Source organism: Vicugna pacos, chromosome 15 (assembly GCF_048564905.1).
Source record: "Vicugna pacos chromosome 15, VicPac4, whole genome shotgun sequence".
Classification (NCBI taxonomy): domain Eukaryota; kingdom Metazoa; phylum Chordata; class Mammalia; order Artiodactyla; family Camelidae; genus Vicugna; species Vicugna pacos.
Genome location: NC_133001.1, coordinates 3,022,265 through 3,045,371, shown reverse-complemented (window position 1 = coordinate 3,045,371; position 23,107 = coordinate 3,022,265). Strand labels below are relative to the sequence as shown.

The 23,107-nt window shown below is 49.3% G+C and overlaps 1 protein-coding gene across 1 annotated transcript in view; it reads right to left on the bottom strand.

The window, feature by feature from the left end:
* LOC140685978 (uncharacterized) overlaps nucleotides 1–23,107 on the bottom strand; it is a 90,562-nt gene that overhangs the window by 63,005 nt on the left and 4,450 nt on the right. Inside the window, exons 3-28 of the mRNA XM_072938372.1 lie at nucleotides 22,212–22,233; nucleotides 20,641–20,729; nucleotides 20,141–20,218; nucleotides 19,941–20,051; nucleotides 18,732–18,803; nucleotides 18,213–18,285; nucleotides 16,001–16,139; nucleotides 14,552–14,650; nucleotides 13,811–13,871; nucleotides 13,663–13,698; nucleotides 13,520–13,587; nucleotides 13,335–13,401; nucleotides 12,221–12,383; nucleotides 11,618–11,682; nucleotides 9,914–10,030; nucleotides 7,923–8,037; nucleotides 7,424–7,485; nucleotides 6,396–6,510; nucleotides 5,901–5,962; nucleotides 4,873–4,987; nucleotides 4,374–4,435; nucleotides 3,346–3,460; nucleotides 2,847–2,908; nucleotides 1,819–1,933; nucleotides 1,320–1,381; nucleotides 292–406 (exon numbers count right to left, since the gene is read on the bottom strand). Coding sequence (XP_072794473.1) covers nucleotides 292–406; nucleotides 1,320–1,381; nucleotides 1,819–1,933; nucleotides 2,847–2,908; nucleotides 3,346–3,460; nucleotides 4,374–4,435; nucleotides 4,873–4,987; nucleotides 5,901–5,962; nucleotides 6,396–6,510; nucleotides 7,424–7,485; nucleotides 7,923–8,037; nucleotides 9,914–10,030; nucleotides 11,618–11,682; nucleotides 12,221–12,383; nucleotides 13,335–13,401; nucleotides 13,520–13,587; nucleotides 13,663–13,698; nucleotides 13,811–13,871; nucleotides 14,552–14,650; nucleotides 16,001–16,139; nucleotides 18,213–18,285; nucleotides 18,732–18,803; nucleotides 19,941–20,051; nucleotides 20,141–20,218; nucleotides 20,641–20,729; nucleotides 22,212–22,233 — 2,260 coding nt within the window. The remainder of the gene's footprint in view (nucleotides 1–291; nucleotides 407–1,319; nucleotides 1,382–1,818; nucleotides 1,934–2,846; nucleotides 2,909–3,345; nucleotides 3,461–4,373; nucleotides 4,436–4,872; nucleotides 4,988–5,900; nucleotides 5,963–6,395; nucleotides 6,511–7,423; nucleotides 7,486–7,922; nucleotides 8,038–9,913; nucleotides 10,031–11,617; nucleotides 11,683–12,220; nucleotides 12,384–13,334; nucleotides 13,402–13,519; nucleotides 13,588–13,662; nucleotides 13,699–13,810; nucleotides 13,872–14,551; nucleotides 14,651–16,000; nucleotides 16,140–18,212; nucleotides 18,286–18,731; nucleotides 18,804–19,940; nucleotides 20,052–20,140; nucleotides 20,219–20,640; nucleotides 20,730–22,211; nucleotides 22,234–23,107) is intronic.

Sequence of the window (23,107 nt, the reverse complement as noted above, 5' to 3'; positions counted from 1 at the left end):
CTGGAAGGAGAAGCGCCGTCGTGCTGGGATCTCTGTGAGGACAGGTGGCAAAGGCCAACCGCCCAAAAGGGGACGGATACTGTGCCAGGACCTACACCTTTCAGGTGTTCCACAGTAGGCGTTCTGTTTAAGGGAGGCAGTGGGCATCGAATCCAGGAAGTCCTGCATGCTAAGCATGCATTCACTCTACCGCAGAGCTGCACTGCTCCCTCCGAAAATTGAGTTTCTGGACAGACGCCCGATCAAGACAAGAGAGGGACAGAAAACCCCCAGACGTGTACACTAGCTTACCGAACGTGTCAGCTGGGCCAGCTCCATCAACACAGCTCAACGTGTCATGCGCTGTTACTGGCCCTGGAGCAAGTCCAAACGTCTGGCTATCGGTTGCTGGCTCAGTCGCCAACCCCTAGGAACACAGAGGGCAATTAAACAAGAACCGAACGCCAGAAACCATCACATTCACGCACGGGCTCTTTCCCCCAGTTAGTCATGGGGACAACAAGTACGCACGCCACCTCTCAGATCATAAGCCCTCTCCCCTGGGAGGAGCTGCCGATACACATAAAAGGGAGGCCCTTCTCTCGACTCTGCCACCGGGAGGGAGCCAGGAAGACGACTCGCCACGCAGAAGTCTGACCGCTCTCCAACCCAGGGCGGAGGCATACGGCGAACGGCACAAGGGACAGGAGAGCCCGTGGCAGGTCGCTTAGGTCACGGAGCGCTGGGAAGCCCGCACTGGGTCTTCAGAGACACAACCCAGTGCACACAGGGGGAAGCGAGGGCGCTTCCGGGGAAGGGCAGCCTGGGCCAAAGGCTGCGGGGTCAAGCACCAGAGGAAGTCGCAAGGGAAACTACAGCACTGTTACTGGCCATGGGCTGGAAAAGGGCAAAAGCCCCTACGTTCAAGGCCAGACATCCCCTGGTAACTTTCAGATCAGGATGGCCACAGGAAAAAAAGCCAAGATCAAACGACGACAGGAAAGCACCTGACTGCCACAGGGCTCTGTCCGCCTCCAGCGTCCCCTCATAAACGCTAACGGAAAAGAACTGGGCCACACCACGTAGATACAGACACCCGTTTCGCGAGGTGAGTCTCCAAAATTACTGCAGGTGCGTCGGTCGTGCAGTCACACGACGTGAAGCACCCGGTAACTGTAGGAGGTGTGCACTGGGATAAACCCTGTAAGCCCGCAGACCTTCCCGGGCAAATGCAAACTTGGGGACGCAGGCGCAAAGCACCCAGGCGTCCCCGCTGCAGCGTGCCCTGACGCTTACCTACCGAACGAAGGAGAAGAACAGTGACAAAGGGAGACGGTTACCTCTTTATCAGAAAAGAAATCGGCCTCGTCCGGTTCTCCGCTTTGGGGCACTGTCACGTGGCCTGTAAGAAGGAGTCACACGTACATCAATGGGGACACGAGCCTCTGGGAACTTCAACCCCCCCTCCTCTCCTCACCTATCCCCAACTCATGCGTGCTTCAGTGCAATCAAGGGGCACAAAAGGAAGTCAGGGGGCTAAAGCACTTCCTGGAAGGAGAAGCGCCGTCGTGCTGGGATCTCTGTGAGGACAGGTGGCAAAGGCCAACCGCCCAAAAGGGGACGGATACTGTGCCAGGACCTACACCTTTCAGGTGTTCCACAGTAGGCGTTCTGTTTAAGGGAGGCAGTGGGCATCGAATCCAGGAAGTCCTGCATGCTAAGCATGCATTCACTCTACCGCAGAGCTGCACTGCTCCCTCCGAAAATTGAGTTTCTGGACAGACGCCCGATCAAGACAAGAGAGGGACAGAAAACCCCCAGACGTGTACACTAGCTTACCGAACGTGTCAGCTGGGCCAGCTCCATCAACACAGCTCAACGTGTCATGCGCTGTTACTGGCCCTGGAGCAAGTCCAAACGTCTGGCTATCGGTTGCTGGCTCAGTCGCCAACCCCTAGGAACACAGAGGGCAATTAAACAAGAACCGAACGCCAGAAACCATCACATTCACGCACGGGCTCTTTCCCCCAGTTAGTCATGGGGACAACAAGTACGCACGCCACCTCTCAGATCATAAGCCCTCTCCCCTGGGAGGAGCTGCCGATACACATAAAAGGGAGGCCCTTCTCTCGACTCTGCCACCGGGAGGGAGCCAGGAAGACGACTCGCCACGCAGAAGTCTGACCGCTCTCCAACCCAGGGCGGAGGCATACGGCGAACGGCACAAGGGACAGGAGAGCCCGTGGCAGGTCGCTTAGGTCACGGAGCGCTGGGAAGCCCGCACTGGGTCTTCAGAGACACAACCCAGTGCACACAGGGGGAAGCGAGGGCGCTTCCGGGGAAGGGCAGCCTGGGCCAAAGGCTGCGGGGTCAAGCACCAGAGGAAGTCGCAAGGGAAACTACAGCACTGTTACTGGCCATGGGCTGGAAAAGGGCAAAAGCCCCTACGTTCAAGGCCAGACATCCCCTGGTAACTTTCAGATCAGGATGGCCACAGGAAAAAAAGCCAAGATCAAACGACGACAGGAAAGCACCTGACTGCCACAGGGCTCTGTCCGCCTCCAGCGTCCCCTCATAAACGCTAACGGAAAAGAACTGGGCCACACCACGTAGATACAGACACCCGTTTCGCGAGGTGAGTCTCCAAAAATACTGCAGGTGCGTCGGTCGTGCAGTCACACGACGTGAAGCACCCGGTAACTGTAGGAGGTGTGCACTGGGATAAACCCTGTAAGCCCGCAGACCTTCCCGGGCAAATGCAAACTTGGGGACGCAGGCGCAAAGCACCCAGGCGTCCCCGCTGCAGCGTGCCCTGACGCTTACCTACCGAACGAAGGAGAAGAACAGTGACAAAGGGAGACGGTTACCTCTTTATCAGAAAAGAAATCGGCCTCGTCCGGTTCTCCGCTTTGGGGCACTGTCACGTGGCCTGTAAGAAGGAGTCACACGTACATCAATGGGGACACGAGCCTCTGGGAACTTCAACCCCCCCTCCTCTCCTCACCTATCCCCAACTCATGCGTGCTTCAGTGCAATCAAGGGGCACAAAAGGAAGTCAGGGGGCTAAAGCACTTCCTGGAAGGAGAAGCGCCGTCGTGCTGGGATCTCTGTGAGGACAGGTGGCAAAGGCCAACCGCCCAAAAGGGGACGGATACTGTGCCAGGACCTACACCTTTCAGGTGTTCCACAGTAGGCGTTCTGTTTAAGGGAGGCAGTGGGCATCGAATCCAGGAAGTCCTGCATGCTAAGCATGCATTCACTCTACCGCAGAGCTGCACTGCTCCCTCCGAAAATTGAGTTTCTGGACAGACGCCCGATCAAGACAAGAGAGGGACAGAAAACCCCCAGACGTGTACACTAGCTTACCGAACGTGTCAGCTGGGCCAGCTCCATCAACACAGCTCAACGTGTCATGCGCTGTTACTGGCCCTGGAGCAAGTCCAAACGTCTGGCTATCGGTTGCTGGCTCAGTCGCCAACCCCTAGGAACACAGAGGGCAATTAAACAAGAACCGAACGCCAGAAACCATCACATTCACGCACGGGCTCTTTCCCCCAGTTAGTCATGGGGACAACAAGTACGCACGCCACCTCTCAGATCATAAGCCCTCTCCCCTGGGAGGAGCTGCCGATACACATAAAAGGGAGGCCCTTCTCTCGACTCTGCCACCGGGAGGGAGCCAGGAAGACGACTCGCCACGCAGAAGTCTGACCGCTCTCCAACCCAGGGCGGAGGCATACGGCGAACGGCACAAGGGACAGGAGAGCCCGTGGCAGGTCGCTTAGGTCACGGAGCGCTGGGAAGCCCGCACTGGGTCTTCAGAGACACAACCCAGTGCACACAGGGGGAAGCGAGGGCGCTTCCGGGGAAGGGCAGCCTGGGCCAAAGGCTGCGGGGTCAAGCACCAGAGGAAGTCGCAAGGGAAACTACAGCACTGTTACTGGCCATGGGCTGGAAAAGGGCAAAAGCCCCTACGTTCAAGGCCAGACATCCCCTGGTAACTTTCAGATCAGGATGGCCACAGGAAAAAAAGCCAAGATCAAACGACGACAGGAAAGCACCTGACTGCCACAGGGCTCTGTCCGCCTCCAGCGTCCCCTCATAAACGCTAACGGAAAAGAACTGGGCCACACCACGTAGATACAGACACCCGTTTCGCGAGGTGAGTCTCCAAAAATACTGCAGGTGCGTCGGTCGTGCAGTCACACGACGTGAAGCACCCGGTAACTGTAGGAGGTGTGCACTGGGATAAACCCTGTAAGCCCGCAGACCTTCCCGGGCAAATGCAAACTTGGGGACGCAGGCGCAAAGCACCCAGGCGTCCCCGCTGCAGCGTGCCCTGACGCTTACCTACCGAACGAAGGAGAAGAACAGTGACAAAGGGAGACGGTTACCTCTTTATCAGAAAAGAAATCGGCCTCGTCCGGTTCTCCGCTTTGGGGCACTGTCACGTGGCCTGTAAGAAGGAGTCACACGTACATCAATGGGGACACGAGCCTCTGGGAACTTCAACCCCCCCTCCTCTCCTCACCTATCCCCAACTCATGCGTGCTTCAGTGCAACCAAGGGGCACAAAAGGAAGTCAGGGGGCTAAAGCACTTCCTGGAAGGAGAAGCGCCGTCGTGCTGGGATCTCTGTGAGGACAGGTGGCAAAGGCCAACCGCCCAAAAGGGGACGGATACTGTGCCAGGACCTACACCTTTCAGGTGTTCCACAGTAGGCGTTCTGTTTAAGGGAGGCAGTGGGCATCGAATCCAGGAAGTCCTGCATGCTAAGCATGCATTCACTCTACCGCAGAGCTGCACTGCTCCCTCCGAAAATTGAGTTTCTGGACAGACGCCCGATCAAGACAAGAGAGGGACAGAAAACCCCCAGATGTGTACACTAGCTTACCGAACGTGTCAGCTGGGCCAGCTCCATCAACACAGCTCAACGTGTCATGCGCTGTTACTGGCCCTGGAGCAAGTCCAAACGTCTGGCTATCGGTTGCTGGCTCAGTCGCCAACCCCTAGGAACACAGAGGGCAATTAAACAAGAACCGAACGCCAGAAACCATCACATTCACGCACGGGCTCTTTCCCCCAGTTAGTCATGGGGACAACAAGTACGCACGCCACCTCTCAGATCATAAGCCCTCTCCCCTGGGAGGAGCTGCCGATACACATAAAAGGGAGGCCCTTCTCTCGACTCTGCCACCGGGAGGGAGCCAGGAAGACGACTCGCCACGCAGAAGTCTGACCGCTCTCCAACCCAGGGCGGAGGCATACGGCGAACGGCACAAGGGACAGGAGAGCCCGTGGCAGGTCGCTTAGGTCACGGAGCGCTGGGAAGCCCGCACTGGGTCTTCAGAGACACAACCCAGTGCACACAGGGGGAAGCGAGGGCGCTTCCGGGGAAGGGCAGCCTGGGCCAAAGGCTGCGGGGTCAAGCACCAGAGGAAGTCGCAAGGGAAACTACAGCACTGTTACTGGCCATGGGCTGGAAAAGGGCAAAAGCCCCTACGTTCAAGGCCAGACATCCCCTGGTAACTTTCAGATCAGGATGGCCACAGGAAAAAAAGCCAAGATCAAACGACGACAGGAAAGCACCTGACTGCCACAGGGCTCTGTCCGCCTCCAGCGTCCCCTCATAAACGCTAACGGAAAAGAACTGGGCCACACCACGTAGATACAGACACCCGTTTCGCGAGGTGAGTCTCCAAAATTACTGCAGGTGCGTCGGTCGTGCAGTCACACGACGTGAAGCACCCGGTAACTGTAGGAGGTGTGCACTGGGATAAACCCTGTAAGCCCGCAGACCTTCCCGGGCAAATGCAAACTTGGGGACGCAGGCGCAAAGCACCCAGGCGTCCCCGCTGCAGCGTGCCCTGACGCTTACCTACCGAACGAAGGAGAAGAACAGTGACAAAGGGAGACGGTTACCTCTTTATCAGAAAAGAAATCGGCCTCGTCCGGTTCTCCGCTTTGGGGCACTGTCACGTGGCCTGTAAGAAGGAGTCACACGTACATTAATGGGGACACGAGCCTCTGGGAACTTCAACCCCCCCCTCCTCACCTATCCCCAACTCATGCGTGCTTCAGTGCAACCAAGGGGCACAAAAGGAGGTCAGGGGGCTAAAGCACTTCCTGGAAGGAGAAGCGCCGTCGTGCTGGGATCTCTGTGAGGACAGGTGGCAAAGGCCAACCGCCCAAAAGGGGACGGATACTGTGCCAGGACCTACACCTTTCAGGTGCTTCACAGTAGGCGTTCTGTTTAAGGGAGGCAGTGGGCATCGAATCCAGGAAGTCCTGCATGCTAAGCATGCATTCACTCTACCGCAGAGCTGCACTGCTCCCTCCGAAAATTGAGTTTCTGGACAGACGCCTGATCAAGACAAGAGAGGGACAGAAAACCCCCAGACGTGTACACTAGCTTACCGAACGTGTCAGCTGGGCCAGCTCCATCAACACAGCTCAACGTGTCATGCGCTGTTACTGGCCCTGGAGCAAGTCCAAACGTCTGGCTATCGGTTGCTGGCTCAGTCGCCAACCCCTAGGAACACAGAGGGCAATTAAACAAGAACCGAACGCCAGAAACCATCACATTCACGCACGGGCTCTTTCCCCCAGTTAGTCATGGGGACAACAAGTACGCACGCCACCTCTCAGATCATAAGCCCTCTCCCCTGGGAGGAGCTGCCGATACACATAAAAGGGAGGCCCTTCTCTCGACTCTGCCACCGGGAGGGAGCCAGGAAGACGACTCGCCACGCAGAAGTCTGACCGCTCTCCAACCCAGGGCGGAGGCATACGGCGAACGGCACAAGGGACAGGAGAGCCCGTGGCAGGTCGCTTAGGTCACGGAGCGCTGGGAAGCCCGCACTGGGTCTTCAGAGACACAACCCAGTGCACACAGGGGGAAGCGAGGGCGCTTCCGGGGAAGGGCAGCCTGGGCCAAAGGCTGCGGGGTCAAGCACCAGAGGAAGTCGCAAGGGAAACTACAGCACTGTTACTGGCCATGGGCTGGAAAAGGGCAAAAGCCCCTACGTTCAAGGCCAGACATCCCCTGGTAACTTTCAGATCAGGATGGCCACAGGAAAAAAAGCCAAGATCAAACGACGACAGGAAAGCACCTGACTGCCACAGGGCTCTGTCCGCCTCCAGCGTCCCCTCATAAACGCTAACGGAAAAGAACTGGGCCACACCACGTAGATACAGACACCCGTTTCACGAGGTGACTCTCCAAAACTACTGCAGGTGCGTCGGTCGTGCAGTCACACGACGTGAAGCACCCGGTAACTGTAGGAGGTGTGCACTGAGATAAACCCTGTAAGACCGCAGACCTTCCCGGGCAAATGCAAACTTGGGGACGCAGGCGCAAAGCACCCAGGCGTCCCCGCTGCAGCGTGCCCTGACGCTTACCTACCGAACGAAGGAGAAGAACAGTGACAAAGGGAGACGGTTACCTCTTTATCAGAAAAGAAATCGGCCTCGTCCGGTTCTCCGCTTTGGGGCACTGTCACGTGGCCTGTAAGAAGGAGTCACACGTACATTAATGGGGACACGAGCCTCTGGGAACTTCAACCCCCCCTCCTCTCCTCACCTATCCCCAACTCATGCGTGCTTCAGTGCAACCAAGGGGCACAAAAGGAGGTCAGGGGGCTAAAGCACTTCCTGGAAGGAGAAGCGCCGTCGTGCTGGGATCTCTGTGAGGACAGGTGGCAAAGGCCAACCGCCCCAAAGGGGACGGATACTGTGCCAGGACCTACACCTTTCAGGTGTTCCACAGTAGGCGTTCTGTTTAAGGGAGGCAGTGGGCATCGAATCCAGGAAGTCCTGCATGCTAAGCATGCATTCACTCTACCGCAGAGCTGCACTGCTCCCTCCGAAAATTGAGTTTCTGGACAGACGCCTGATCAAGACAAGAGAGGGACAGAAAACCCCCAGACGTGTACACTAGCTTACCGAACGTGTCAGCTGGGCCAGCTCCATCAACACAGCTCAACGTGTCATGCGCTGTTACTGGCCCTGGAGCAAGTCCAAACGTCTGGCTATCGGTTGCTGGCTCAGTCGCCAACCCCTAGGAACACAGAGGGCAATTAAACAAGAACCGAACGCCAGAAACCATCACATTCACGCACGGGCTCTTTCCCCCAGTTAGTCATGGGGACAACAAGTACGCACGCCACCTCTCAGATCATAAGCCCTCTCCCCTGGGAGGAGCTGCCGATACACATAAAAGGGAGGCCCTTCTCTCGACTCTGCCACCGGGAGGGAGCCAGGAAGACGACTCGCCACGCAGAAGTCTGACCGCTCTCCAACCCAGGGCGGAGGCATACGGCGAACGGCACAAGGGACAGGAGAGCCCGTGGCAGGTCGCTTAGGTCACGGAGCGCTGGGAAGCCCGCACTGGGTCTTCAGAGACACAACCCAGTGCACACAGGGGGAAGCGAGGGCGCTTCCGGGGAAGGGCAGCCTGGGCCAAAGGCTGCGGGGTCAAGCATCAGAGGAAGTCGCAAGGGAAACTACAGCACTGTTACTGGCCATGGGCTGGAAAAGGGCAAAAGCCCGTACATTCATGGCCAGACTTCCCTTCATAACTTTCAAATGACGATAGCTATGAAAAGGAGAAAGAATGCAAGGAAACCTAACCTCCACTCGTAAGTACCATGTTTCAATGTTCTTTAATAAAATATTATTTCAAGACCCCAAATGAATGTGTTTAGATACAATCAGTGGTTTGATTAGATCAGTGTGGCTTATTATAAAATTACGTCATGTTGTCTTGTGACATTAAGGAAAGAATAATTTCTCAGTAATACATTAAAAATTGTAGTTAAAACGTTTAATCCACAAATGGAAATGAGAGACTGCAATGTGAAAACAAACCCCTGTTTATTTTTTATTAATGTGTAATACTTAAACATTAAAATAATGTGAAATATATTAACAAGAGAAAATACCTCCATATTGTAAGAAGATTTTTCTTTCACTTCTTCAGATGGGCACATTGATGTAGCATCTGTAGAATGCAGTGAGACATACATTAATGAGAGTATCTGTAGTATAAACTGATACCCCAGTAGGCGTCTATACTGTTTTGTAGGTAGTTCAATAGAAATCTGCAGAAAAGAAGTTGAAAGACAGCATTTTCTGGACAAAATATTTAATCAGTTAATGTATATTTCAAAATGCACACTAATAATTCATGTAAAAAGAAAGGGTATGAAACTTAGATTTCCACACTGTAGTTTTGTAACATTTAAAGCCTTTTTATATGAAGGTACCGGTGATTCAATCCAGGGAAGCCTTCATGCTAAGTAAGCATGTATTCTATTTACAACTCACCTATATCCTTCCGCGCTGTAAACTAGCTGCTCAGCGTTGATAAAATACAAAAAGAAAACACCTTTCAGTGTTTACTGTCTTACAAAACATGTTAGTTTGCTGAAGCATAACAACGTTTGAGCCTTCCCTGACAGATTACAAGCTTTCTCACATCACATTGAGTGGGAGACAGGTGTCAGGACCCTTGAGGAAGATACCACAGGCCACAGGTTCAGGTGTTTGCATAGCTAATCATCAGCTGTGTAAGGTCCAGGCTCCACTCGCTGGAGAAGATGATATGGGCAGGCTTCTCCTTCAGGGAGCCTAGAACGTGGTCGATGTTGAAAGCCCGTGTGAAACACAAGCATATCTTCCTTCCATCAGAGGACTCTTTTTCATTCTACAAGAGACACCTCCTCCCCAGGTCTGGGTGGGGAAGACGCGGTCCATCAAGTGTGTGTGCTAAGGGACTAGAGGAACACGCCAGTGGCCCCATTCAGGGTTGCCCATGCACTGGGAAGCTCTGGAGAGCGATCTGCCCTTCTTTTGCAGTGACTCAAAGAAGAAACAGAGTAATATGTTTTAATCTTACCAAGTGGAGCAGGTGGTGCTGGTGGGCGAGGCTGCACAGGGCACAAGGGTGGCCCAGGTGCAGGCGGCCCACTGGGTGATGATGGGCTGCTTATCAGGCATGCCATGCAGGTTGGTCCTGTGAAAGGATGGGGCCCTCCAACCCCCAGTGTCACCTGCAGAACACAAGGGAGAGCTGGGTTGGATGACAGACAAAAGGATCAAAACGGACAAAAGCTGGAACCCAACGCAGCAGCTGTCAGCACCGGGCACCCTCCCCTCCATCAGGTGCCCAGACAGCAGCACAGTGCCACACAGTCCACCCATCCCTCTGGGGCCTGCCTGCAGCCTGGGCCACACAGGAGGACATGGGGATAAAGCACGGTCGCCACACATCACCACCGCTGTCTGTACGTGGAAGAAGCCAAGGGGCCTGCCTGAGACCATGCACAGAGAGGTTCCAGCACACTGCCCAAGTAGCGCCTTCCCAACAGGCAGCCTCTCTGAGCAGAACAGCCCTCCCCACTGCCTTCCCCAACACCATGGAAGCTTGCTTGGTGTGGATTAGGAACACGGAGAAAGAAAGGACGTGGAGAGCCCATTCTCCACACATGGGAGCACAGCCACAGCAGGGTCATCACTCTCTCTGCAGACCCCTGCCAGGCGTTCTCTACTCCCTCCTCACAAAGGGCCCCTCTCCTCCCTGCAGGGGCTGCCCCTGGGTGTAAAGAACTCTGGAGAGCTGGGCATCCTGGAATCCTGCGGGGGCACTGCCCAAGTGCTCCAGAGGAGACGAGGTTGTTCTCAGAAGGTAGTCAGGCTCCGCTACAATCATCCTCATTCTCAGGGACATCTGCATTTTAAGTTCACTACGAAACGCACACTATGTGCAGCCTATGGGAAAGTGAAGTGGGAAGTCTCAGTCCCACAGCTGACATCAAAGGGATTTTAGCTCATGCGCAAAATCCCACAGTGTGTGATCACACAGTGGAGCAGCTCTGACAGCTTCCAGGGCAGGACCCACCCAGTGCAGGGTGAGGGATACAATGTCACCACTTTGGTGCCAATTGGAATCCCCCTGCAGGGAACAGGCATTTTCGCTGCGGGCACTTCCAGTTTCAGCCTCTATTTCCTACTACAAATGCAGCATCTCTGAGAGTCAGGCTTTTCTACCCAGAGTGCAACTGGAGGGAGTGTGGAAGATACAGTTACCTCCCCAGAAAAGACAGTGATGGGCTGTGACATTTACTACACCCACGAAGACTCACAGGTGCACAAAGCACACGGTGTAAAGCCGGAGGGAGGGCTTTGCTCAATTTTCAGTTACCAGGACTTGAGTGGACATTCTAAACAGGAGAATCCCCAGCCTGAGCCAGGAAACCTGTCAAAGAATGACGACAGGAACCTGTCTCAGTGACCCAAGAGCAATCCCAACTGAAGGAGGTAAAAAGGAGTCAGACGAGCCAGAAGTCAGTGCAGAGCGAGGGCTCACCCTCCTCATGCTATTTCGAGAAACACACAAAGTCTGCACTCCTCAGCTTCCATGAACTCCCTGATGGCTTCTGTAGGCACCGCCCAAGGTGACGGGGCTCAGGGGAGAAGCCCACTGGCTCCTGGGCAAGAGTTTGAATTTCAAACGTAATGAAATGCCAGATCCGTCACAGAACACACAATCTGGAGACGAGGCCAGGAGCGGCTGCTGGGAAAACAAAATGATCACATTTTCCAGAACGACTTCCAACCGACAACGACACCCCACTTACCTGGGCCTCCAGGGCTGCCTCAGGCTGGCGGGAGCTGCCGGGCTGCACCGGAGCCGCCCCAGGTCCTGCATTGGAGAAAAACCACAGAAAGGATGGAGGATCAGGCTTTCCTGTGTGGACCCTCGTCAAGCATTACAACACTCCCAAGCCTTCCTTCACCGCGTCACGCTGGTTCCCACACCAGAACACAGCAGTGGCATCTCTCCTGACTCTCGATGTAGAGACCACATCTTCTAGTTTCTGGTATTTTCTTGACTAATTATCTGTGCAATGTCATAGCTCAGACTAGCTAGACAAATCACTAAGGGTGTGTTTCATCTGTCACAGATCCCTGAACATGTTCTATGTTGAAGGCATGTGTTTATCAGTGACATTTTTGCTTTCTGTCAGAAGAGATTTTTTTCCTCTTCAAGAGACACCTGCTTCCCAGGTCAAGATGGGGAAATCAGTCGGTCCATCAAATAAATATGTGTGCTAAGAACCTAGAAGAATGTTACCATGCCTTACGTCTGATTTCCCCAGGCTTTGCAAAGCCCTGGAGTGACTTCTTCCCTTCCTTGCAAATACTCAACACGGAAACAGAGTTATATGCTTTCGTCTTACCAAAGAGTGGAGACAGAGGTGTTTGATAAGGTCCTGGAGAGCACCAGGGTGGACTCGGTGGCGGTGGCCTGTAACCCAAGAATGGTGCAGGTGGATATTCCGAGGGGTAGAACCTGCACGGAGCTGCTGAGATTGGATAGGGCACTCTTTCATTCCCATAGACCTGCAGGACAGAAGATTCAGTTTTGAAATATATGACTATTATGGAAAAGGACACACACACACAGGTACCAGTCAAAACAGGAACAGTCCCTGTTACCCTCACATCAACCAGGGTTTATAAGCAGAGCATCAGTGCCAAAAAACTCTACCCTCCTGGGTCCCCCTGTGAGCTTACGGGAGTTGTAGGCCAGGCAGTGAATCACTGCCACTGTCTGCAAATGCAGGGAGGAAAGGGACCAGTCCTGGGGCATCACAGAGACAAGCACGCACCTACTCCCAGGGCCGCTCACCAGCACAAAAGCCCCTTGTGTGCATTTTATGAGCAGAGAGAGTGAGAGGGGATGGTGGTTTCAGGTCTTTAATTCATTTCAAGTCAATCTTTCTGAGAAGCAGGTGACAGGGACTTCAGTGTTTTACATGGCAATACCCTGTTTTCCCAGCACCATTTATTTCAGACACTGCCTTTTCTCTATTGAGTACTCTTGGCTCCCTTGTCAGATGTCAATTGACTGTATTTGTGTGGGTGTGTTTCTGGGCTCTTGAGAGTGTTCCACTGGTCTTGCGTCTGTTTTCATGTCAGTTTTGAAACCTATAGTTTGATGATACAGCTTGGAATCCCAAGCTGTGATGCCCTCCTGTGTTCTTTTCTCAGGAAGACTACTGTGGCTCTCCAGGGTTTGTGTGGGAATCTACATAACTATTAGGAATGTTTTTCCTACTTTTAGAAAAATATAAAAGGTCCCCCCAAAGGTGACCAGCTGCGTGGGGAAGCTTGGGGGAAGATTCGGGCAAGAGTTTGCATTTGAAAAGTAAATGACACGGTAGATGTGTTACAAAATACACAATCCAGAGGCAAGGCCAGGAAAGGATGGCTGGAAAGATATCAGGTATTTCCAGAGACAGTTCCAACACAAAATGGCCACTGGAACACAACTGGAAAAAAATCATTTACCTGGGCCTCCTCGGCCTGCTGCCTCATGTATTCTTCTGCCTGCCTCTCTCTGCAGATTGCATCCAATCTTAAAGACAGAGAAAGAACGGCTTCAACAAGAATTACATCAATTCCTCTCCTAGACACAAAACAGCCAATCCTTAAAAATCTCAAAACACCCTTAAAAATGGGTCAAAACTCTGTACCTTTGTTTCATGTGGGCGACCTCCCTTCTCCACTCAGCATTTTCCCTCTCCAGCTCCCGAGCCCTTATCTGTGGGAGAAAAACACATCCACGTTCAGTTGTGGCCGACTGTGCACAAAGAGAAGGAAGGAAACAAATTCTTACCCAGTTGTCTTGGGCCTCCTTCTCAGCAAGAATGACCTGAAAAAGTCAACACATCAAGGAACAACCCATGGTTAGCGGTTCTCAGGGCCACAATAACGATCTGCATCACGTGCTGAGGACTCGGCGCGTCAGGGGGAAGGCAGGGTACCTGGAGTCCCAAGGTGATCTCTGCTTCCCGCATTTGCCCATGACATTCTTCAAGTCTTCTCCTACGAGTTACAAATTGTTTCATCAGAGAAAATACAATGCTGGGCATGATTTTAAGTAACCTGCCCAAGTCCACATTATCTGAACTATACACTTAAACACATTACCTAACTGTACAAGACACACTTCACACGGCTGTAAAAGTACAGCAGGTCCGAAGCTATTGCTGCAGTCACTCCTTCCGTCATTATTATTTGACACCAGCCAGGTTCTGCACTGACATAGCTTCCTTTCCCATTCTCAACACTTCCCTCACTTACCCTGTGTCGAGTAAACCTTGAATCTTCTTTTCCTTACATCCTGATCCTATTTCTCTACAAGTGGGTCTCCCCAGTGGCACGGGCATATTTATTGGTCCAACTGACGTTACACCAAACTGCTGTCCTCAGATTGAGAACAGTTTACAGCACCTTCAGAAACATCTCTGTGAACCGTCTTTCCACAGACTCTGGCCAGCACTGGGGACCAGGAAATTCTTAGTAACTTAATACTTTTTAAACTTAAACTTTTAACTTAACGTGTAAAACTTAACATTTTTTTCTCCTGTGTGAAGTATGTATACAAATGTCTTCTGAATATTTGTTTGGGTCTGTGTGTGATATTGTGTCTACACATTTTAGAAAAGTTTTCAAAAAATCCAACAGGGGTTTCGGAGCGGTGGGTGCAGAGAAGCTGAACTCACTTGTGCTGTTTTGTCTCTTTCTCAGCCAGTTTTGCCCTCTCCTCTGCTGCCAACAGCTGCTGCTTTCCCACCAGCTCACATCCTTTCACGTCCACCTTCCTGAGAGGGGAAAGACACTCTGTGAAATTCTGCCAGTTCCCCTCCCAGAAATTGGAAGGGAACGATTCAATGTCCCTTTCGCCCTTCCCCATAAATGCTCAGACTGACAAACACAGAGGAAAGAATGAAAGGCCCCCACAAGTAGATACAACATTACGCCCAGGCCTCTGGCAAATGTTTGGTATCTGGGCTTCCCTTCAGCGTCCCCACCCTTATTCATTTGTACATAAATTAAACACACGTGAAAAGCCCACGTGAGGTGCACTCTGCGTGCCCCCCCAACCCCGGGCTCAGGCTCCTGTGACTGGGACAGTGTGAGCATGACCAAGTATCACAACCAAACCCGTTAGGGTGAAGCAAGTGTTCATGACTTGTTTGATTTCTCCCACAGAGAGCCCTGATTTCAGTCAAAGCCTGGGGCAAAACCTGGTTCTTCAGGGAATATAGGAAAATGTTTGGTTCTGAATGTGGGCTAATGGGTGTGAAGTCCATGACCTCCTCCTGAGAATGACAGGAAACTCTGGACAAATTACGAAATCCATCATTGAAAGTACCAAATTGCTAACAAGCCAGGAAGGAACATGAGACCAAGATGGAGAAAACGGAAGCCCAGGACTGGGTCCACCTTCCCTGGGGGGTCAGAGGAAACTACTGAGATGCAGAGCAGCCTGGCAGCTGGTGCTCCCCCCCCCCCACGGGGACCGCAATCAGCCAGCTGGAGCTCACGGCCAATCAGTGAAGGTGATTCCCAGAGACACCTGCAGGCTTTAGCTGGGATCCGTGAGATCATGCCAGGAACAAAGGTGAGGAGACACATGGGCCTCAGGAGGGCTGGCTGCACTGATTGATCTCAGCTGCTAACTAGGTTAACAGGATGCAGCACTCTGGCACCCTGATGACCTGCCAGCTGTAATGCCCACCTTCTCTGCAGCAAGTTAACCTCACACTAGGCCTCCAATTTTCTCTATTTTCTACCCAATGTCTAGAGTTTAACAAAAATGATAGACACATGGCAGGCAGGTCATGACAACATGATGTGACTGAAACCTAAGGACAATAAAAATGGACCAAGGGGGATTCAGATAATACAGTGACTAAATCTGGTCCAAAAACCCACTAAGATCTAAGTACAAATAAATGCAAACTAAATACAAACAAGAACTCTGGTAACCACTTAGAATGAACAGAAGCAGCAGACTACAAAAACCAAGGCAGAAAAGCAAATCTGTACTGATTGAATATGGTAAAGAAAATAAGGTGGCAAGTATTCTGAAACATATTATAATATCCACATAATTCTACACACTCATTCACAGATTATTCATCATGATTAACACGGGAATGTCTTACCCTTCAGTGCCCATATTTCTCTGTCCACAAGTTTCATCAAACCAGCGTACTTTCTTCTTCCGCCTTTGGAATCTGGCTTCCTCTGCTGCTTTCACAGATCCTGATGCAGCATGGTGGCCTTGCATTTTCTTTTTACGTCCTGTAAACATAAAACAATTGTCTCTGTGGGTGCACAGTGCACTCAGGAGCTTGGTTGTGGTGGGGAGTAGACAAAGGAGAGAATCCTGAAGGTAGGAACCCACTTTTTACCTTCCCAGTGCAAACTCGTTTCTACAACAGGTGTATCTCATTTTATTGCGCTTCCCAGTAATGCATTTTTTTAAACAAATTGAATATTTGTAACAATCCTGAGTCCAGCAATTCTATCAGTGACATTTCTTTCCAACAACATTTGCTCATTTCTTTTCTGCATCACGTTTTGGTAATTCTTGAAATATTTCATTATCATTTTAATTAAAATAGGCATGACATTCCTTTAAGGCAAAGCCTAATCCAGCAGAAGTCCCAAATTCTCAGCAATTCTATAAACCCTGAGAGAGATGAAGAGACTACAAAAGGAAAGTCTGAAGCCAGCAGGAGTTGGTCCATGAAGTTTAAGGCAAGATTCCATCTCCACTGCATAGCTATGCAAGGTAAGGCAGGAAGAGCTAATGCAGAAGCTGCTGCAAGTTCTCCAGATGAAGCTAGGATACCTAATGAAGATGGCTCCATGAAACAACAGGTTTTCAACACAGAGAAATGCAAGAGGAGGCCACCCAGCACTTTAATAGCTGGAGAGGAGAAGTCAGTGCCTGGTATCAAAGCTTCAGTGCACAGGCTGATTTTCTTGTTAGGGGCTAATGCACCTGGTGACTGTAAGTTGAAGTCAGTGTTCATTTAACATTCTGAAAACCCCACGTCCAATGAGAATCATGTGAAATCTACTCTGTGCTCTTATAAATGGAACAAAGCCTGAATGACAGCACATCTATTTACAACATGAACATTTTAGCCCATTGCTGAGACCCACTGCTGAGAAAACAAACAAAAATTTCTTTCAAAATATTACTGCTCATGGACAATGCACCCGGTCACCCAGGAGCTCTGACGGAGATATATGAGATGAATGCTTTTTCCAAGCTTAACACGACATCCATTCTGCAGCCCATGCATCAGGAGTAATTATGACTTTCAAGTCTTATTATTAAAGAAATACATTTTGGAAGGCTTTAGCTGCCACAGACAGTGATACCACTGATGGGTCTGGGCAAATGAATGGAAAACTTTCTGGAAAGGATTCACCATTTTAGGTGCCACTAAGAATATTTGTGATTTATGGGGAGAAGTCAAAATATCAACACGAACTGAGGTTTGGAAGGGATTGATTCCAATCCTGATGTGTGACTTTGAGGGGCTCAAGACGTCAGTGCAGGAAGGTACTGCAGATGAGCTGAAAATAGCAGGAGAACTAGAGTTAGAAGTGGAGCCTGAAGACATGACTGTGTGGCTGCAACCTCCTGATAAATGTGCATGAATGAAGAGCTGCTTCTTATGGACGAGCAAAGAAATTGGTTTCTTGAGATGGAATCTACTGGTGAAGGTGCTGTGAAGAATGCTGAAATAACAAAGGACTTACAAGAGTTCATGAAGTTAGCTGATACACTACCGCAGGGTTTCAAGAGGACCGACTCCAATTTGGAAAGAGGTTCTGCTGTGTGTAAAATGTATCAAATTGCCTGCTACAGAGGACTTGTTCCTGAAAGGAAGAGTTACCCTGTGACAAACTTCACTGTGGTCTTACGGTAAGAAATTGCAAAAGTTACACCAATCTTCAGCGACCGTCACAATGATCGGTCAGCAGCCGCCAACATCAATTCAATACCATCCACCAAAATGACTATAACTTTATAAAAAAAAAAAAGTTAGAAAAAGACCATCCACCAACAAAAAGATTACCCCTCACTGAAGGCTCTGACGATGGCTAGTAGTTTTTAGTAATAAAGTATATTTTCATTAAGCTACAAACATTGGGGCTTTTAGACACAGTGGTATTGCTCACTTAATAGACTACCGTATAGTGTAAACTTAACTGTCATATGCACTGGAAAACCAAAAAAAAAAATCATTTGTCTCTCTTTATTATAATATTTATTTTATTCTAAGGGTCTAGAACTGAAGCCACATCATCTCCCAGGAAGCCTACATATGGTTTTCTTCCCAACAAGCAACATACCTTCCGGGTTGCAGTCCTCAGTCATCACAACTGTCTGCATTGAGTCCTCAGATCTGGTCTTCAAAACACCTGGCTGTAAGACAGATGTGAGAACAAGAAGTTGAACAAGAAGTACTGGTCCACAGCAATGTGAATGTACTTAACATGAGAGGATTGCACACTTGGACGTCAGCCAAGACGGGTCATCTGATTTATGCGCATTACAGCACAATTAAACACTGACAAAGTGATGCTCTGCTCTCTGAGTTCAGTGTCTCTGGGGTGAGTAATGTTTCTTACTCTCTTCTTGCTGCTGAGCTGAACGTCCTCCTGCACATACATTTCTTCAGATTTCACTGTGGCTTCATGGACACGAGTTTTATTATGAGCAATTTCAACCCAAAACATTCTCATTGATGACTAAATTCCCAAGAAAATAATTTGAACAGATATCAACATTTAATCTAAGACATGAGATTGTTGTTCCTTGTGAAAGCTAATGTGTACAGTGGCAATCCTGCTGCAACTAGAGGCATTTACCTCTGAAGTTCCTGAAGTGTTCATTGAAACAGCATCTTTCAGGTTCTCTGGAGATGTTCCTTTTCCCAGTATCTTCACGCAGAACAGAAACAAAGCATGTACTAAGATTTCAATGAAAACTCAGGATGATAGGCTTAAAAAGCGTGTAACTTTTTTTTCAAAAACAAATTATTTTGTTAAGTGCAAAATAAACATAGTAGCTCTGGTACAAAGACTTTGGTGAGCATTATCTCCAGAAGATATTAAGGCAGTGATATGATTCTGAACATAAAATTTTAAAAAGAAAGGAAAACAAGTGTCATACGTCCCCTTACACATGTGTGAGAGCATCTGGGGCTTTCCATGAGTTTCAGTTTGAGGTCAAAGACAGTGTCTACTCCACTTGAGAGTTTACAGCAGACAGAGCCTCTTCCTTCAAGTTCTAGCACTGGGCCCCCTAGCAGCTCGTTCTGATCCTGTTTGTCCTGCATTTCCTTCTTCAGCTGGTCCTCTTCCACTGCCAGCCTGTCAAGCTCTTCCAGCAAGTCTTGGTTTCTTCTGTTGGACAGTTGCTTCTCTTCAACCCATTTGGAATCCTGTCCCTTCTCAGCCAGTACCACAGCCACCCCTAAGATTCCTGTGATGGCAGCTGATCCAGGCTGGGCCCAGGACAAATGTCAAGCCCATAAAGAAATGCAGAAAAAAGAGACCATCAGGCACAAGTACTCCCTAGCCTCCAGAGACTTCCTCCTCACTGGACGATGGAAGACACGACTGCATGACAAGGGGAAAGCAAGGGTGGGAAACTGCTCATGTCAAAGAGCTCACAAATGAGTGTCCCTAGTGGAATATAAATAAAGTTTACCCAAACTCACATGGAAAGTTCTCTGTTTAACATAAACAGGGCAAGGGGCTGCACAGCTCGACTAGTAACTTCCTTCACCTCTCCGGTGTTTCCTGGCATTTTCTGTGTATCTTGGAGGACAGTGTGAGTGGAGAGAAAACTCCCTAGGTTGTGAAAATAAGACATATTTCCTAGTCTCTGAAGTTAAAAAGTCACGGAGGTTTTAGTCTGTGAAATTCTGGATCACTGTTCAGAGGGAGGTTCCGCTACCGGGCTCCCAAATTCTGCTGTGGCCAAAAGCAAGTGGACCTGGAGCGCGCAGCTCGCCCAGGGCACAAAAAGCCTCAGAAGCCCAGTTATGGTCAACGTTGCAGCCAAACTCTTACCGAGTGTGGACTCTTGGCATCCTGAGCCCTCGCTGCCTGCAGTTTAGCTAGAGTAATTTGAATGATGTTATTCAAATACTCATTATCCTTCTCGACGGATTTCAAGTTCTCCTTCAAAAAAAACATATTGCATCAGTAACAATTACTCATTACTTTCATTTGTTTTCAGAATGTAATCTAGGAAAAGAAGAGGTTTGCACCTTAAACGTCAGCGCTTCACCAGAGAGCATCTTCTTTTGCCTAACGGTCTCCTCTAAGCGCTTCTTTGAGTCAGTGGCCTATGCAAATATGTAATAAAGAAATTACAAATACTAATTACACTGGTAGCTGAACGCACCTTGTGTGTGACCCCTTCCACTAATACAGAAAGCGGTGCTTTACATCTACGACACTTGCTTTGTTTATTTTTTTACTGCAATATAGCCAGTTACAATGTGTCAGTTTCTGGTATACAGCATAGTGTTTCAGTCACACATATATATATACCTATATTTGTCTTCACATTCTTTTTCATTATAGATTACAAGATATCAAGTAGAGTTCCCTGTTCTCTACAGAAGACTTTTTTTTTTATCTAGGACACTTGCTTTGAATCTAGACCTCTTATAGAACATACGGAACAGAACAGAAGGATGAGAGAAAAGAGAGCCAAATAACTGAAGCTGAAATCGGAAAAAGAATATCAGAAGGACAATGATACCTTCTGCTTCCAAGCAGATATATTTTCTGCAAGTTCTCTGCTTTTTTCCTCAACATTCTTGATCTTCTCAGCCATCTGCCTTAAAGGAACTAAAAGGAGATAAAGCAGTTTCTCATATTGGTAGGAAAATCCAGTAGAATAGAATTACCCCAATTTATTAGCAGCAAAGACATATCTTTGGCTGGCACTAAGAGTATAACTAAATTTTTAACTTTACTACTGTGCCTAAAGGAAGCAAATCTTAGTGGCATTCTACATGTGAGATCGCTGAGATTCCTAGTTCAATTTTTTTCAAGGATGCAGAAACACAATAAAGTCTTCTCCTAAATTCTCTCCCAGCTATAAGCACCATTCTTAGAAAATTCAATCATTCAAATACTTCTGACATCACCAGAGATGAAAAAGAAAAACCAAGCATCCTGTCCCCTTAAGATTCCCTCCTCCAATTACTAAGGTAAGTAAACATGCCCCTGCTTAAAAGAAAAAAAAAAAACCCTCATCCCACGCAGGTTCACCCCACAGCCAGGCCCTATCCTATCTGCAGCACCACAGAAGGCAAGTTCAACACGTCGCCTGACTGGGCCCACACAAGCCCCCAGTGTCGTCCTGCTGCCTGGCAGATCATCTTTCATGAAAACCATGCTGGGGGCCCTGGAGGACAAGGTCGCTGGAATTAAACACTTTGGTACCATGTGGGCTTCACCACCTAGTCACTGAAGGGCCTGGGTAACACACAGTCCCTGAATGACAAGCTTTTCTATCACCAGGATGAGAATGTTCCCATCACTGTTTCAGGAAAACAGCACACACAAAGCAGCCGGTCACAGGCGACTCCACGTGTGATGCTCTAGAACACGACCCTCAGCTCCAGGCTCCTCTCTTGGGCATCTAAGTCCCTCATCTGACCGCACAGCGCACATGCAACTTCTCTCTGCCCAGCGGGGACGCTCTGATGCTGAGATCACTCTGCCAAGCACCAGCATTTCTGTATCCACCGTCACCAACACCAGGCCTCGAGGGCCTACTGAGTGCCAGGCAGCCACCCTGCCCGCCAAGCACAGCCCCACTGAGTCAGCAGAAAGCAGCATTCTCAGGCTGAATCACTTCCATTAAGTCCCCACTGGCACGAATGGCCCCCTTCACTTCCGAGTCACAGCCCACGGCTTCCCCTCGGCTGTGACACACACACCTGGATACTTCTGCATCCCTCCCTCAGCCTGGAGAGTCCTGACAGGCTCCAGTGGTGTTTCAGCATCTTTCCTTTTCACCAAGAGCCAGGTCAGGTCAGGTAGTCACTGCGAACATTCTCATCACCTGCTTCCTAAAGGTTTCTATGCAAAATTAAACTCATCTTACTCTCCCTACTCCTGTGATCCTCCTGGTCTCGTATCTCAATAGATGCCAACTTCCTCTATGGTGTCATTTAGACACCATCCCAGGAGTAAAATTTTCAAGAGTTAAGTCAGTTAGACATCAGAAGTCACTGTGTTAATTCTTAGTTGAATTAAAACCCATATTGAATCCCAGTATTGAGAAAACATTACAAAGAAAACTAAACCCTAACATCTTACCTTGAGGCTTTGGAGGCTTTACCTAGAGAGGAAGAAACATTAAATTTGAAGTCAAAACATATAATTAGTAAATATATAGTTCCTAGTAAACTATTAAAACAGTAATTCATTGAAATTATAATTATCAATTTGGATCAGCATAACGATTCATACGATTAAAAATCAAGAAAAATCAGAATTTCCTACCTAAGGCATGATCTTTCACTCACCATTCCTGATAGCACAATGGTAAATAACTTATTTTAGAACAAAAGATCTGTTACATTCTATTAAACAAACACCAATCTACTTTAATTTTCATAATGCATATTCATGTTTAATAACACTGAACTGTATTATTTTCATAATATGTTGTAATGCATCATTTATCCGATTTTTTTTTTTGTCAAACCAAACATCCACATGTAAGTCCAGAACCTGGATTGCTGTGCAACCTTTGAGAGAGAGAGAGAGAGAGAGGAGAAACTAAAAGAAAAATAAAGGCAAAATCTTTATACTAACATGCAAAACTTTCATTCAGTGAAAGCTTTTTTGAAATCGTATAGAGTTGACTGTTGAATTGACAAGCAATTGTAACATATGAAGTCGTAAGATTTGTCAAGACCACTAAAAACAAACGGACATCAAATGAGACATGAGACGAGAATGAAAGTGAGCAATGGCTGTAATACAAGCACAAGCAGCAGCAGGACCGACAGTGACCATTTTCAAGAAGCGAACATGCTTCCTAACTCAGACACGAGTCATCATCTGAGGAATAACAGCTCAAAAAAACCCAGGCAGGACTCCACTGTAATACCATGTAAAGACACACTTCCCTGACCCTTAACACATATTTTTTCATTCAAAACTTTAAGTGATGATCAGAGACTGAGGCCAGCCCTAATCTTGCCAAG